An 18,536-nucleotide genomic window follows, 5' to 3' on the forward strand; every position below is an offset into this window, starting at 1 on the left:
TCAGAGGATAGTGGATGGTATGAAAAATATGCAAAAACCCAAGCCAATTTCTTAATCATAGATTACTCTCCTAACAATAAAATAAAAAAGATAAAAATTTTGAGGGTATGTTAGGAGTATGACCTAGGGGGCTTCGGGCGTGTGCCATCACATCTTACTTTAGACATAATATATAAAAAATACGATGGCTTTGCTCTATATGAACAGGCAACCTCTAATTAACTTTCCGCAATTTTCAGGATCTTCTAGACCAGTACTTTCGAGAACATTCTGGCATGTTACATAATCGCTGCTGTAAATGAAGAGTTTGCGCCAGGTTTCGTCAGATTGCTTTTCTCTGCCTGCCGCTGTAAAACCCTTTCGCTGGCACTCTTCCTATCAGTTTTCTTTGTTTAAATAGTATGATGCAATAAAGTTAATCACATTTTAGTCTAAATTACTATTACATATGTAATCTTGAGGAATCTAAAAGAATAATGATTTACCATTTGAATTGAATAAAAATGTGGAACCAAAACAGCTAACCTTTTCTGTGTCATCATTTCATGCCAAGCTCTATGTGTGTGCCCGACTGCCAAAATATGACATATATATATATAAGAAGTTTTTGACAAAAGAAGCTTATCTGTAATAGTTTCTCTCAGTCTTTCAACTGACACCATTTTTAAGGTACTATAATTTACCAATAAAGTAGCCCACAGAAGGAAAAACTATGCATAACAGAGGAAGGAGAAAATTATGTAATTTTTTTTATTATTATTATTATTTTAATTTTTATTTTCAGAACCTAGCATTATGAAGCTAGAAGAAAAAACACGTAAGGGAAGAAAATACAGTATATAAAACATATAGAAAGTAAAAGAAAAAATAATTAAACCAGACTACATTTTCTCCTGTATTACTAAGTTTAACTGACACATATCTAATTAGTAAGACAGTTTTTTGAGATACATGCAAATAAATTCAAGAGACAACTGCAACTAATAGAAAATACAAACTTATGACGAATTTCCATTTCTGCCCATTCGCACCACACAGTAGCTAAATCATCAACTTCTGTATAAGGAACTTGGACTGCCTTCTCAAATATTATTCTTGCCTAAAGAAATAATTTCAAGTAAAATTATGTATTGAAGTGAAATTATGTTATTTCAAGCGTAATTATGAAATTACACAAGTAAAAAATTTACACTAAACATTTACATTTACATACTAAACATTCATTTACATACACTAAAGTGCATGTAAATGAGCTATAAGAATGCTTCTTGTTATTACACTTACGTCATTAAGTTGCTTATGGCTTTCATAAAATTTAGTAAATGCAACCCATAATGTGTGCAGTTTCCCACAAGCTAATTTAGGATCCACTTTTTGCACAGCTTCTGTATAAGTACTCACAATCTAAAACAGTAAAAATTATGATATAAGTTTATAAAACAAAATATTTTTATGGCAAATTTATTTTCAAAAATATGAGAAACACTATCATTGTTCTTCAAAAAAGCTTTATATGAATTGAAGATCTAATCTTTTTATACAGATAATATTTTAAAAAGTCTTTTATTAATTCTTATATAGTATGATTAATTATAACATGTCAATAAACAAGAAAATTTTGCATTTCTTGGTGCATTTTTCTTAAAGAATTAATTGGTATCTAATTCTGTTAATTTGAATACTTGAATACTCATTTAAAATTTATACAACCTCTCCTCCCCCAAAAACTGCTGCTAATTCATAAAGATCTGTCTTCACACATACGCAAACATACAAAATTTCAAGTAAATCATTAAAAGATGGTTTTATATTCAAAGAGAATCAATAAAGGTCATCAAATCACTTTCGTTATAAATACATAACAAATAATCTTTCCTTCCGATTTCTTTAAAAGATATTATTAAATAGTCAAATACTCAACCTATTCATTTGAAAAACACTAATTTTACCTTTGATTTGAAACACTGATGTTTCTTTTTGATTTCTTTAAAAGGTATTATTAACCCTCTCACGGTTAAGGCCGGAAAATTCCATACAGAAGGTTGCCTTCCACATTCATTATACATAAAAATTTCTGCTAGCTTTTAGTGTATCTGATTTCAGTTTGGATGTATATTGGAAGAAAAGGAATCAAGGTACATAATGAAAGAGTCATTTTTTAATTAAAATCAAGAAACTATCACTTATTCATGACATTTTGAGGAACTTTGAAATTTCAGGTAAACCGTAATGCTCAGAGGGTTAAATAATCAAGTACTTGTTTGTTTAATTAATTAATCAGCTTGTTTAATTGAAACATACTAATTCTACCTCTATGTTACACCACATATATCCCTGAAGTGCTTGAAAGTGATTCTCCATGTTCTGTCATTCGTAATAAAGGAAGGTGCATTATGTCCATTATAAACAAATCTAGTAAATTTTTTCAATTGCTCTCAATCAATTCAAAGATTTATCCCTGAAGTGTTTGAAAGTGATTCTCCATGTTGTTCTGTCATTCCTAATAAAGGAAGGTGCATTATGTCCATTATAAACAAATTTACGAAATTTTTTCTATTGCTCTCAAATAATTCAAAGATTTATTTTAAATATTCTGCATTATTAAATTACGATCCTTTTCCTAGCAATCATTGTCGTGTAATGTTTCCAGTACCTAAAATAACAAGATGTATTAAAACCACACTTCATGAACTCATTTTCCATGAATTGAAACTAATGAATTAATCTCCCTTGCCCTCACCCCTCCCCATAAAATAATCTTCCTATTTTCTTCCTTCAAACTAGACTTATTTTGTTTTTCAAAATAAGTATCCTCCCTAAACATAAAATTAGAAAGATCCTAATTTTTGCTAGCATTCATTTATGATTTTACCATTTTCCTCTTTTGAGTTTCTTTTATTGATAACATCATTACTTATTCTTTAATGATAGGAAAGATTTTAACTCTTCTTTTTTAACTGAAAATTAATTTTATGAAAAATTAAGTCTGAATTTTTTTAATGTAAAAAACAATCAATTGTGAAATCTTATCAGACGTGGGGGGGGGGGAATCTTGATATGATTGCAACACTATTCTACTTGTCTACCTTATACAAAATCTCATCATTCTGCAAAATATGTCTTCTTCCTATTTCTTTCTTTTTTTTTTTTTTTTTTTAATAGGATTTATTTATACATCACATTTATTGACTGACTTCCCCTTTTGAAAATAATCAACACATTTTTAGAAGCAGTGTCATGATTTAAACTGCTTTACATCTGACTAAATACACAGCATCAAATAACTGATTAACTGAAGATAATATAATGCCTCAGAGCTCATAATACATTGTGAAACTTCTCATGGTGCCCACTTTCTTGACAAGACTATTTCTGAAAATGACCATTATTTCTAAAAACATAATTAAATAATGACATTAACCATAAATATCTGACATATTCCTTAAGTCTGTTATTAATGTTTAACCCGTAACTGAGGAGGTGCGGTCTCAGATACCGCTACAGGTGTTGTTCCTATCACCTCTATTCTATATTTAGTCTGATTGAGTAGATTCTCCTGCTAGCTTCTCCTTTTGTGATGGTGATAATTCTCACCCATTGGCTAACATTTTTTGCATCCGCTTCATTGTGAAATTCTAGTCCTTTGTCCGAGAGCAGTATGTCAAACCGCACCTCCTTCTCAGTGTTATGACTTCTCTCCCAGGTGGAAACATGGCTCTGACACTTGGTCCAAGAAATATCGTATATCCTTCTGATTCACGTTTTGCAGAATAGCTGCAAAGAATTCTTGATGAAGTAGGAAGTGAATTTAGCGATGAAGATGAATGCTACGAAGATTTTGCAAATGAAAGTTTGCATTCCACAACATCAGAATTTTCTGAATCTGACAACGAATGCACTGAACCAGAGACTGAAACCATTTCATCTACAAATATTGTTATGGGAGAAACCATTTCAAATGGTCATGTACTGAACCTCAACGAAATGCGAGAACTCTCACGCTTATCTTCCAGGAGAGCATATGGAAAATTGGGTGAAACGGAACTCCTTTTCACAAACGAAATATTAGAGAAAAAGAAAGAACTGAAAACTTCGTATTTATGATTGTAAAACGCCAGTTTGTTTGGTATGTTCACAAAAATTATGTCACGAATGTACACAAGAATATGCTGAGTAAGTTGATAATTTTTGCAAGAACACAATGGTATTACTGATAGTTAAGGTATTGTCATTTTTTTTAATGTTTTGTAAAATATTTTTATTTTTCACCTGAATGTATCTATTATATGTTAAATTATTGGAAAATAATTATTATTCATAAAAATAATAGTTATTCTGGTTTGATTTGCATAATTTACATTTGCAAGTGGTTTTTCATAAAAAAAAGTTCATGTTGGTGAAAAGATGTTCTTTGTGTTGATCGATTTGTTTGTAAAATAATTCCCCCCCCCCTGTTTGAAGATAAGTGTTTATAGAATGTATGGGTAAAATAAAATTTTAATATTTTGATTAGAACATTTTATTTAAATCATAATGAGATGCGGTCTCTGTGACCGCACATCTCCGGTTATGTCCCAATATTTGATTTCCCTGTTACAGGTTAATACCATCATAAAATACCAAAATCATCTGAAATTATGGAGATTTCCTTACATAGCCCTATGATTCTTCACTTGTATTTCTTTCATTGAAGATAACAACACACAGAGAATGTCATGCAGGTTGGCTGTTTTTCAGTGCAATTTTTACTTACTTTTTTTTTTTCTTTTTTTTAAACTATGAGTACTTTAATATTTTATGCCCCTTTTCATTTCTCACTTCTGACTGCAAATTTTGAAAGCCTGCTGATTACCTTATCAGAACACAGAGCATTGTACAAAGCTAATCCAGGAAGTAAATACTGTTTGGGTATTAAAAAAGATAAGAAATATGTTTTCATTTGTATTTCAATACAGAAAAAAATCTATAGACCTTGAACTGCTTTTCAACATATTCAGAATGCAAATTAAGGCATGTGTCATATCTTGGCACTAACTGCAACATGCCTACTTTATAGAATTTGGCTGCCTGCAACTTGCACCAGTTCTAGAAGTTTTCCTTGTTCTCATCATCACTTGCAAAGTGCTGGCCAGCAAGAAATTTCTTCAGATAAGAAAACAAATGGAAGTCAGATGGAGCTATGTCTGACTATAAAGCAAATGACAAAATTGTTCCCAGCAAAATGAATCAAGCAGCATCCTCATTACACATGCTGTGTAAGGTCGTGCTTTGTCATGCACGAACACAATACCAGAAATCAATAGTCCACACCTTTTGTTCTGTATCAATCAACGTAACTTCTTTAATGTCACATGACTGTTGTGCCTCATTCCATCTAGTAAACTAACGAAATCCTTGACAGTCCCAAAAAATGCTGTACATGATTTTTTTTAAAGAAAGAGGTGGCTTAGTTTTGGGAAACCAGTATTAGCCATTCCAGTGATTGTCGTTTCATTTCAGATGTATCGTAACAAATCCATGTTTCATTGCTAGTAACAAACTCCTTGAAAAAATCATTCCCTTGTGCAGCAAAAACTTCATGGCTGCTCCCACGAGTTTCCATTTTAAAATGCCCATTAGTGTTTTGATATTCATTGAGAGTACAATTTTCTGTAGTACAAATGTCAAGTCACAATTTCACATAATAAAAATCGTGAAATATTTCAAAAATGCACTGACAATGCAAACCTGTGAATTGTCTATTGGATGAACTTTTTCATCAATGCAGCACACCAATCCTTTGGTGATCAATAAGGGTGTCCACTGCGTTCCTTGTTGTGGACATTTTCCTTTCCTTCGTTAAATCTCCTAACAGACTTTCACATCATACCTTCACTCATCGAGTACTCTTTGTAAGTTTCACTTATGTGATGATCAATTTCACAAGGTCAAACAATTCTAGCATTCAACTTGATAATGGCTCTTAATTCCCAGTTGGCAGGTTGGCCAATAGTTTTAAACATGACTGCCAATAAACAATGACTTCAAATGTTAATTTCAATAAACAAAATGGCTACGCTAATTCTTCTTGAGTTGAACTATGTTAACTATGCACACACAACCTTCTTGCTGTCAGAAATGCAGGAGATATGCGTAAACAGTACTTACTTTATAGATCAGTTTTCAGTATATAAGTTAAATGCATGTGAACATATGTGTGTATGTGTGTATTCTTCAAGTTTAAAAAATTTATTTATGCTATAATTCATATAAATACATTCTATATGCATTGCTCAAACTAAATTTGAACTTCAAATTTACTTCTCAGAAACACTAAGAGTAAAATTTTATACTGTCACTAACTTTTTGATTATCATCCAAAGAATTTAAAAACTTGCCTCTTTGGGTTTTCCTTCCAGAAGTTTGATGCGCCGATGCCATTCATGTACGTTATGTGGATTTTGCCTCAACAAGACACTACAAAAAACATATTAATTATGGAAATTGATATTATGAAAATAATGAGGTTATCATGAAAATTAATCAAAAGATAACATGAACTACAGATCAAACATAAAATAGCAAGAAATTACCTATTTAATAAGAGAGGTCTTCTTTCCAGTAAATAATCGAACCACGCGAGTCTTAAATCTAGTTCAAGGGTATCTACAAACATAATACAGAGACGTATTAAAAGACAAAGACACACACACACACACAAAAAAAAAAAAAAAAAAAAAAAAAGATTAAATCATTAATTTCCTACAAAATACAATTAAACTAAACTTTTGGAGAGGTAACAGCACAGAAGCTGTGATACTGTGGTTATCGCATATGTGATCTATAATCCTGATTTATTAATGAGTAAAATATTTCCTCATTGTTGTCAGACAAATGTAAATAAAGGTATATACAACAATAAATTAAAACCATTTTTGTGTTATATTTAAGATATACATAATAATAGAGATAATAACAGATTTTAATGGTAGTTTATGAAGTGCATTTTTTATTTTTAGCATCCTCAGCATTCATGTTGTTAATAGAATTTAAAAACTACTGCATAATAACCTCTCTTAATGTAGATTTACTTATTCATCTGCATAATGAACATTTTTCTTAAATGGTATAATACTTACATTTACACCAACACTGTATAAACAGAAATATTATGTGAAGGAATTCATTTCAGAACAGGAAATTTGAAAGTAATGCAAAGAAATTAATTTTAAACTAGACTAAATTATTTGAAATAATACATAATTAATATTTTAATATTATACTAAACAAAATTAAAGCATAAACATAAGAATAAATTAAAGAGTAATTAAACATAAAGAATTTAGCTGATTAAAAATATTCACTGATACCCACAATATTCACATTTGTATATAATACATTTTTTTTAAATAACAAAAACATAATATACATAGACAGAAGCTTAATATACTCAGCGTATGAAATTTAGAAAAATAGGTAACACACATATAGAGGTCAAAAAACCATTTTTTGCTTAAAAGTAAAGTACCTTCCTCTGTTGAATTTCCTTTCTGAACTAATTCAATTTTTGCTTTGATCAAACTTTCTTCGCACTGTGAATATGCATCAAAAACCTGTTAAACAGAAATTGGAAATTAATAATTATTACTATATAAAAACATAATAAGCAAAGACATAAACACATTGACAGACACCATAAAATTCAGGAAATGAAATTTAACTTTTTTTGCATTTCAAATACTCCTCTCTGGAACAGCATTAGACACCAGGGTGCCTGAGTTCGAGACCCTACCCCTAATGGAAAAAATTCATACTTTCAAATGAATTCCAAATTAACTTAAATGAATGATCTAATAATGCAAGAACTGGTGTGTAATACATAATACAATATGTAAAGTTTAGTACAGTTAGTGTTGGATGACTGGACTCAGAATTCTTGCAGAAGGATTATGTCCCTTCTGCAAGAATCTCTGTCATCAGTGTACACTGCAAGTGTAGTGTTAGAAGTGCTAGGAATGTCATTCACACAAATGTTGAGAAATATGGGGCCCAAAGGGGGCCTTTGTGGATTGCCGGCTAGTACAGCTTGGCTGATTGAATATGTGTTTGCAATGCGAATGACAAAGTGTCCACCTGTTAGATAAGACTTAACTATGTGTATAATATAATCTTGGAAACCCAGACTGTATAGTTTGCAAATTAGGAAGTCCATCCAGACACGATCAAAAGCCTTGGCTATGTTGAGAAAAATGCCACCAGTGTGTTTCTTTTGTTGAAAACCTTCTAGGATATGATGTAACACTTCATGAAACTAAAATAACAATTAGTAAATGGATTCAAACCAGTTTCTCTTAGAAAGTTGTCTGCGAAAAAGAAAAGTTTCTCTTTTGTCTGTGAATTTATGTAAAACTACATTAATCATACAAATGTGGTTAAATGTTCTCAATTTCTTAATATGATATAAAACATCCAATAAGTAAAAATAAATAGAAACTAAATAAAAATTTTAAAAAAATTAAAATTAGAAATGACAAAGCAAGAAAGGCTTAGCCATTTTTATTGCTCTTGAATTCTCTTTCACTTTAATATTCAAATCTTAAAATTTTAGATTACCATGTAGTATGCATTCTATTGCATTTAATTAGTTATGTATTTACTATAACTTCAGCATCAGCACAGTGGTTAATTAAAAATTAATATATTAATAAAAATTCGGATAAGCAAAGCATATTAAGACTATCTTTCTAAGGGAAGGGATATCTTCACAGACAACTTTCTAAGAGAAACTGGTTTGAATCCATGCTTACACAAGGTGAAAACAATAAAAATGTCCATGCAGCCAGTATGTTTGCTGTGATATGGACCTAGGTCAAACTACCAGTGCATTCTGAAGTCCTAATGGTACTTTCTGATTACCCATACCTCCGGGTTTGACCATTCAGACGAACTGTCATGTTTTTTGGCCCATTTGTTAGTATGCATGTGACACCAACCAACTCATGCATGAGCCATACATGTGCTTACATACATGCAAGTTTACAAGCTTTACATTTAGCTGTCATTTCAATGAATAGCATATGCCAGCTGTAAAAATATAAATATCAGCCATTAGATTATTTTTCCCGTTCATAAATTGCTTTTCAAATTATTATTTATAAATGACTACATATGAGATGTAAAAATATTCAAACATTTTTGACAATACACAAAGTCATCAATACTCACTGGCACTTTCTGTATATGTTGGGGGGAGGGGTACTGATAATCAGAAAGTACCATCTTATTACCATGGGCTTTACCCCTATGGATTTCTATAGCTATTAACTATACAATAATGGCTTCTTTATTTTTTTCTTGACAATAATTTTCCATGATATATATGACTAACTATAGCAACCATGTATAGTCTCAATAACGTTCTATTAACTGCTGTTTTAAACTTCTTGTATACAGAGACCAATTTAGTTTACCCAAAATTCAAAAAAAGCCATTTTTAAATACAAGCATGTACATACATTGTAAATTTACAGCTTTGGATTTTTCATTAAGAATGATTTCAAGGTATTTAATAGGAGACACAATTTCCCTGTTCCACTAAAAAATTTCAGGACTTCCAATTATGTACCATAAGTGCACTGCAGCGCTTAATGTTCCTATTATAATTTCCCAATTTAGCATTGATCTTTCAGCTACATGGCCAAAGAGCCATACCAACTGATATCTGCCAATGAGAAAGAGTCCAATATATGTTAGAATCATAATTTTTTCACTCTGTTCTCCTTACCATTAAAGTAATTTTCATTATTATATTGACTAACTAAAACCTCATTTTAATTTTACAGTTCTGGGATTCATCAAGATATGGTAATAGAATATATTTCTTTTTCTTCAACATTAGACAAAAAAGATTACAAAGGATTATAAGGCATTATACAAGCTTGGTAGCAAGATTCACAAGCTTACAATACAATGAATGTAAAACATACATCAATCAATAATGCATATATTCCGGAACTGCAACCCTAATAAATACAAAGAAATTGTAAGAATAAAAGAGGAGAATTAGTATGAAGGAAGAAAACTGCATTTACAATTGAAGCATAATTTATCTACTGTTGGCAATGGTAAGATGACATATGATTGCAATAGAAAGAAAGATATTTAACAGCAAATTACTACTAATCAACTTTGTGGAAATGGCAATTATCAATTAATATGTAAGCAACAACCCTCTTTATCAGTTGGATGCAAATCTTTAACACGAACCATTACAAGCTTCCAAGGATTAAACTGAACAATGATAGGTTGCACATTTAAGATAAGACTGTTATAACTTTCTGATAGATCTATTTAGATATTCCAAAATTCTTTGAACAAACTTGTAACCACTTCTAGAGTCTAAAAAGTAGTTGCAAATTCAACTCTGCACACATGGCAGATGATTCAATACAGAATCGATTACTTACTAATTCATTATTAAATTTTGAAGATTACCTTTCACTAGATATATCTAAGTATTTAAGTCATTTAGAAGTGGTCTAGACTTGTGATGAGTGAGACAGTCAATGAGTGATAAAAATGACAATTAATAATTCCATAACTACAAGAGGTATATTAATGAAATTTGGGATTTTAAGGGATCAAGGGAGCTCTATTAGACATACAAAATTGCAAATTTGTAGGTCTAATAGCTTTTGAGTATAGAGTAGCCGAAAGTATCTCAAAATGGTTCGTGCAAGATTCACATGGTCTGTGCCTTGCCGTTTTCTTTTCCATCTGTTCCGAACTTGGCTGACACACTGCCATGTGTCTAAACTTAGCAATAGTAGATTATTACACACTATCTATTACAGTATGAAATGTGCAAATACATTATGCATATAAATTTTCAATTACTCTGCATTGTTTCTTTATACAGTCAAAAATCTTTAATCCAGACTCGTCGGAACTTCGGCGATTTCGGATTATCGTTTTTTCCGAATTATAGATCAATTTAAATCTGGTAAGATGGCATGCAGAAATTATAAAATTAAAAATATGAAACCGCAATTTATGAAATAAAGAGCAATTATGATCTAAAGGGTATCAAAATTTACAAAAAAAAAAAAAAAAAAAAAAAAAAAAAAAAGCTTAATATTTATCTGTTTACTTTATTAAACATTTCTCTCAATGCACGCATGCGTAAAGCAAACATTATGCTTAGTCGAAATTAGAAAATTGCAACCAGAAAACTATTTCATGTGTATTCATGATATTTATAATGATGAGGAATTTGATTTAAATCATATCAAAGACGGAGTACATAGAGATGAAATACTACATTTAGTAAGGAGTTATAAGCTGAATAAAATAAAAATATCTGCCCTGAAGATAAGGATAGAGCTGACAGATCAACTTCCAGTCCATTGCACGCCACGACGTCCCCCCCCCCCAACGGAGTAGCGTGAAATTGATAAACAGATTTCAGAATGGTTAGAGAAACAAAGGATATGCCTTTATCCATTTTTCTGCAGCGATTGCACATTTTGTTTGATGGACATCGAAACATGCTTTCACTTTGTTGATCCTTTGGCAGGTTCAGAATCGAAAATTCTTTTAGACTTATAAATTTGCTCTAACAGTCTGCAAAAAATAATAAGCCGGATCCAATTAGAAGATTAAGGAACAATGCAATCTGCAACATTAAATGAAATAGATAATTAGATAATTTTAGCTTAGCTTATACCGTCCGTTATACATTAAACACGCATGCGTAAAAATATTATGTGCAAGCGTAAAAGCATATGCGCATGCGCAGGAAGTTTGTAGCATTGAGGTCCGGATTAAAGACTTTTGACTGTATTTCTTATAATATCCTATTTAATTAATATAAATTTAAAAAATTCATTTTATCCTAATGCTCAGTTTTAAAATATCCCATAAAATTGTAATAATAAAATAAAAATTATACAATTTATTATATTATACATTATAAAATTCATGAAAGGTTAAAAAATTAAAAGTAAACAATTAATTTAATATACCATAAAATAAATTTTATGCACTAGTACACATAAAAATATGATTTAGGGAAGAAAATTAATTTTTCGATAAGTAAACCAGCAAAAGTACAGATACACATAAAAAATATAACAGAGTTCCAACAATTCATGAACATTTAATGCACATATATTTGTAATTCAATTTTGCCGCATTCAATTTGGAATATGTACAAACAATAATTTTGATTTTCAAGAAAATTCTGCATGACAAATTCAATTGCAATTTTTTCTTGTATCCATACGAAAATAAAAACACTATTTAAAAAAACTATTTCTAAGAACACTATTTATAACATATTTTGATTGAAGAAGTGGATTTATTTTATTACCTAAGTATTTAATATTTTCTGCACTTGCATCACTCCCCTTTTTTTTAAACTAAGATTATGAATCTTGGCAAATTTTCACTTTAAATAAACTGCTATTTTTGGTGCAGTTTATTTAAAGTGAAAGTTCTGTAAGTTCACCTGGTGCATTTTTATTGTTTTTAAAATTAATTTGAAATTTATGTTTAAATTTTGATTTTAAAATTATGTCCTATATTTTAAAAATTTAACATTCACAAATTTCCAGACATTGTGTTTAGACTAGTTTGTTTACTTTCTGCCCAGAAGCAAGTACGTTTACATCTATAGGCAACTGAGAAAGAACCTTGGAAAAAGGAATTGAAAGATTTTTGTCAGGTTTAAACACTGTTGGCTATTTTGTAAAGCATTTATTTAGTTTTCCTCAGCTTATTGGTGGATTATATTTTGTTTTAACAAATAATTCTTTAATGTGTCTCTATAAAAGGAATCTTCCTAAAAATCTGTTTATGAGGTATTTCTCTTCAAATGAAATTATTTTCTTTGCATATAAATTATGTTTAAAAATTACAATACTTTTATATTTAGCATGTCTTTTTTAAATAATTCTAATGCTTTCAGTGTGCTTCAGTTAGTTAGTTAAGAGAAACAACCTGTATTTAACAAAAAAAATTGAAGCAAAATTTAGGAAGACATAATCTATATTCGTCTAAATTGATTACTCCACATAATCCTTTTGTCCTAAGGTGAACAGATTATTGGAACTCTACTATAAAATAAATGAATAAATTCCCTTACTTGAGTAAAATCTCGAACTGTCATAACTGTATTAATTGCCTCTTCATATATATCCCTTGCCTGAAATAAACAAAATTCGTAATTATAAACTTCTAGCTTAACAAAATATTACTAACAGGGTTCGTAGCCACATTTTAGTTAAAAAAATAAGCACTTTTCGAGCACATTTTAAGAAAAAAAAAAAAAAAGCACCTGTCTAATTACACTACACAACTGCAAAACCTTAAAAGAAAAATTAGATCTGTAATTTAAAATATGAAAAATGCAGTATTTAGAGAGAATGAGCATTACCTCAACCATGGAAAACAAATACTTTTTTTTTTTTTTTAATTTTAAATAGCAATTCAATTTACAGAACTAGTTTACAATGAGAGAATAAAAACTGCATAACTAAACTATATTACATGATTTAATGATAAAATTTCAGTTAAAATAGAGAAAATAAATAATAATAATCCATATTTATTGTATTTGCTTCGCACCTAAAAAAAAAACTGCCAACTCTAAAAAAATTTAGTAGAAAAGAACTAACAATCTTAACGTGAGGAATGTCTTACAAATTATTTTAAAAACAGAAATCTAAATTAAATGAGAATTAATTACAAAAAGAATGGATATTTAAACAATTGAAAATGAGCAATGTGGTTTAAAATTTTCGTTAAAGCTAAGATACGTAATTAAAACCATTAAGGATCGAATATAGTCTCTAACATACTGAAATTTGTGATGACGTCAGAGGTCATATGACCAAGCGTAACTATGATGTCACAAAAATCACGTGATCTTCGATGTCATTTGTGACTTTTCGAGTCTCTTTTGCTACTTTAGTTGAAAATTTTCTGGCAACAGTGAGCGTAACTGGAAAAGGAGGAGCGGTGGGTACATAGTAGCCATTCATTAGATTTTTCGGTTAAATAAATGCTTTTGACATTTCAATATGTGCATCATGTCAAAATAGACCAATAGAACTGAAAAATATTCTGCTTAACAAGTACAGTAAAAATCTTTTAAGTGTTCATAAACAAATCTCAGACTGAACATCAAAATTAATTATCTCTGCAAAATATCACAAACGTTATTGCACAATATGTGCACTGTAATTCTTCTGCATGTGATATTACGAAATCGGAATCAACAGCTGCCGGTATTCGGAGAATAAAGAACTAAATAAAGGAAAAGAAAGAGACTTACCAATCTGGGGTGTTTTTCATTCTAATTTTACACAGATTGCGTTAAATTTCTGGAATAGAATCATTCTCCACTTGGGTTGGTAGACCGCAGAACTTTTAGTCCTATTCAATCAAGATTGGAAAGTGAAAAAAAAAAAAAAAAAAAAGTCTGTTGCTCGTTTTCTAGCGAACTGCAACGGTTTCAATATTCAGGATTTTGCAGAGAAAGGGGAGAACCTTCTTACTGTATAATGCATTGGCCAAAAAAATGAAATTATTTTGACTATTCGATTACTTTCCCTTTATTTAAGCCATTCTGAATATTATTCCTTAGAAAGCTAATCTGTGTTAAAAAAACACTTACCCATTTTTGGAAGTTTATCTATACTTCAGCAGTTACTGCAACTAAATTATTATAAATATTCATACATATGCTCATAATATAAGCATAACGATCATAATAAACGCGAATATGAACTGACCATGTGGAATAAGAAAGCAAATTAATAAAATCTTGATAGAAATTCAAACGTGTGTAGTATTTGGGTAGGAGGAAAAGAAAACCGAATGTACTGGCTTTTGCAATTCTTTGACCAATAGAACGACGTGCACTTGTCTGTACTCTCATGTGCACTAAAAGTTAACGTTAATGCAGAGAAAGGGAGAGAAAGCTATTTCCTGGAGTATGATTCACCATCTGACGTTCCATATAAGGAAGAAAAGTTGTTTATTTAGTTTCAGCTTTGGTAAGGGGAAAAAATGCGCTTTCATTAAAAAAAAAGCACTAAAAGCAAAAAATAAGCACTAAAAACAAAAAAATAAGGGCTTTAAAGAAAAAGTAAGCACCTACAAGGGCCTTTATATTTTATTTTCAAATATAAGGACTTACAAGCACTTGTAAGGACCGCTACGAACCCTGTACAGTCAAAAGTTGTTAATTCGGACACCCATAATCCGGAATGATCTATAATCCAGACCTCAAAGCTACAAACTTCTGTGCATAGGCATTTACGTGCGCGCGTAAGACCTTTACGGCTGCGAATATGCTTATGCGCATGCTCATAAAACGTTTACACATATATAATGTATAACGGACGGTGTAAGCTAAGCTAAAATTATCTAATTCAGTTAATGTTGCAGAATGCGTTGTTCCTTAATCTTCGAATTGGATCTGGCTTATTATTTTTTGCAGACCGTTAGAGCAATTTTATAAAAGTAAGCTTAAACTTTCGATTATATCAAATAGAATTTCCGATATATATTTGTTAATATATAAAGGACCTAAACCGAAAGTATGTTTCGAAATCCGAAATCTGTTTATCAATTTCACGCTGCTCGGTGGGGAATGAATTAGAAGTTGATCTGTCAGCACTATCCTTATCTTCAGGGCAGATGTTTTTCTTTTATTTGGCTTATAATTCCTTACCAAATGTAGTATTTCATCTCGATGTACTCCGTCTTTGATATGATTTAAAACAAGTTCCTCGTCATTATAATTATCGCTTCCGATAGTGAAGAAAGTAACAGAGGTTATTGAAAACGAAAAAATTTCGATTGACAAATTAGTCGGTATTCTCGACACAGCAATTATAGAACTTGAACAGCGGAACTTTGTAACTAAACAAGAAATTATGTTTGTTTAATAGAATTAAAGAGAAAGTATTATTACATGCAACGAAGCAACTTAAACAACTTACATTGAAAGAAATATTGAATAAAGTAAACAAATAAATATTAAGCTTTTTCTTTTTGTAAATTTTGATACCCTTTTAGATCATAATTGTTCTTTATTTCATAAATTACGGTTTCATATTTTTAATTTTGTAATTTCTGCATGCCATCTTACCAGATTTAAACTGATGATCTGTAATACGGAAAAATCGATAATCCGGAATCACCGAATTGCTGAGGAGTCCGGTTTAACGACTTTTGACTGTACTAAGCACATTTTAAATTTCAACATTAAATTAATTAGTGTTAAAAAAGTTGTGAAAGTGATAAGGAATCTTACATTTTATAGCCATGTAGCTTTATTCTAATGTTATTTTACTTAATTTATGAACGGAACTAAGATCACTTTATTCACTTGTCACAGAAATTTATAAACATATGTAGTTCCGAGTTAAGGTTGAAATTACTACAAAAAAAAAAAAAAAAAAAAAAAAAAAGTTACATAAGCAAAAACTTATACATTTTTACGCCAATTAACCAAACAACTTTGGTGTAAAAGAGTGTAATATGAATTTACTGTAATTTGGGTAGATTAGCCACCCTGGTGTATATCCCACACACAGGGTAATTGACGAAAAAGTCAAAGTTTATCGGATAGTCACACCACTGTATATGTCGCAACAAAGCATAAGCATTCCGAAAAATGGCACTTGTTATCCATTTATTCAGTAGTTCGTTCCTTTCAATACTGATGTAATCATCATTTATAATATTTTTACATTTACCACATAATTATAAAAAGTATACCTTGATCTTGCCAAAAACAAACTCTGATGATTTCCAAGAGACATTTTTTTTACAGGTTGGGTAAACTTTGCTTATCACTATAAATTACCATATTATGAAAAACGAATACATAAATTAAATAATCAAACAGAATTTTACAATTAAAATAAACTGCATTTATCTATACAAAGACTTCAAAATCTGACTCATCAATGTCAGAATTAAATAAACTAACAAACAATCATCAAGATCATTTTCATCACAGTTCTAAATCACTTCTTCCAACATCGCTATCATCATTTTCCTTTTTTTTTCAATGATTTCAGTAAAAGCTGATAAGATTGTATCAGCTCGAATTGGTTGCCATGCTTTATGGATCCACAATGTGACCTTCTCACATGAAGCTTTTCTCATCCATCCAGAATTTGTGAAGGAATGAAGTCCTCCTTGCATCCATTCCCCCCCTCCACTACTTTCATAGCTTGTGCTTGAAAATTTCATTGATCCAGTGGCTGTAAAATTTCTGTAAGTTCACCTGGTATCACTGAGACATCGATGCAAAGTTTTTCACTTCAAATTATACAGTATCTACTAAATGAGATGGCACTCAATCCAGAATATTGAGATTGAGTCTTCAAGTCTTGTAAGGGAAAAAAAAAACTTTCCTTTTTTTTTAATAAATTCTTCTCTGGCAAAGGAACATTACTTTTTTGCACATCTATCACTTTTTTGTTAGCACAAATAATAACCCTTTAAAGAAGTTTTCTTTTGGAACTGTTTTTCTTTTGAAAATTATCAAAGGGATTAAACTTCACTTCATTGCTGACACATCCCTAAACACAAGTAAAAGAAATCCTTTCATTCCCAATTGTCAAAGAAGAAATAGTATTTTTACTTGCTGAATGAACAGGTCTGTTTGGAGGACAACCAAAAATAATGGGCCCTTCATCCATATTAATTATTTTCCCTCTATTCAAATTTTGTTCTTTAATTTTATTAAATGCGTACTCCAAAAAAGCAATCTTTTTTTTTTTTTTTTTTTTTTCTTTTTTTTTTCTTTTTTTCAAGCCAGTACACAGGAAGCTTCTGTCAGATAATTTCTTTCATTCCATAAATCTAACCACGAATTAGGTCCACTAATGAAGTTTTTAATGCCCATTTGTTTAGCAATTACTTTTGCTTGAAGGTGGATTCTAACTGTTGACACTGATAATTCCTTTTCTCAGCTATGCTGTCCATTTCTCTAAATTCTCTTCCAAAACAGGCCAGACTATGATGCCAGTTAAAAAAGATCTTTTATTCTTAGGCATTTTCTCTAATTCTTCTTGTTTGCATTTCCCATCAACTTGAAATTCTCTAGCCCCAATGCAATTTCTAATTTCTATCCCTTTCTTCACAGCAGAAAGCTTAAAAGCAGCTGTATAGTTCTTTTTTTCCCCTTCAAGTAGGAGCTATGATAATAATTTTAAAAACTTCAACAAATGTTAATGATAAACTAACACTGCAACAAGTAAGCAAGCCACAAAGCTGCGACACACATTAACAATGTAGCTAACTTGGTGAAGTACAAGTTCCTGTGTCCTATTAAAAAAAAAAGATTGTCATTGGAAAGGGCGGATAAAACCATGGAGTTTAGCAGAAAGTACATGCATTACAGTGTCTTTAAACTAAGCGATACCTACATTAGTCCCACGAGTTTGAATTTGTTGCACTGTCTTATAGTACAAGCACAGTGCTCATCAGGCTAAAATGTTGGAGTAAATTCTACATTAACCATTTCCCTTGGG

The 18,536-nt window shown here is 30.5% G+C and overlaps 1 protein-coding gene across 2 annotated transcripts in view; it reads right to left on the reverse strand.

Annotated features, from left to right (window-relative positions):
• Positions 1–18,536, reverse strand: part of fand (Pre-mRNA-splicing factor SYF1 fand) — a 123,107-nt gene that overhangs the window by 55,961 nt on the left and 48,610 nt on the right. For both annotated transcript variants that reach the window (XM_035368404.1, XM_085814722.1), the window contains exons 7-12: positions 13,124–13,183; positions 7,508–7,592; positions 6,573–6,645; positions 6,378–6,456; positions 1,285–1,404; positions 999–1,099 (exon numbers count right to left, since the gene is read on the reverse strand). In XM_035368404.1, coding sequence (XP_035224295.1) covers positions 999–1,099; positions 1,285–1,404; positions 6,378–6,456; positions 6,573–6,645; positions 7,508–7,592; positions 13,124–13,183 — 518 coding nt within the window. The remainder of the gene's footprint in view (positions 1–998; positions 1,100–1,284; positions 1,405–6,377; positions 6,457–6,572; positions 6,646–7,507; positions 7,593–13,123; positions 13,184–18,536) is intronic.

Source organism: Stegodyphus dumicola, chromosome 4 (assembly GCF_044657685.1).
Source record: "Stegodyphus dumicola isolate Sdum_Otavi_A_Nest chromosome 4, ASM4465768v1".
Classification (NCBI taxonomy): domain Eukaryota; kingdom Metazoa; phylum Arthropoda; class Arachnida; order Araneae; family Eresidae; genus Stegodyphus; species Stegodyphus dumicola.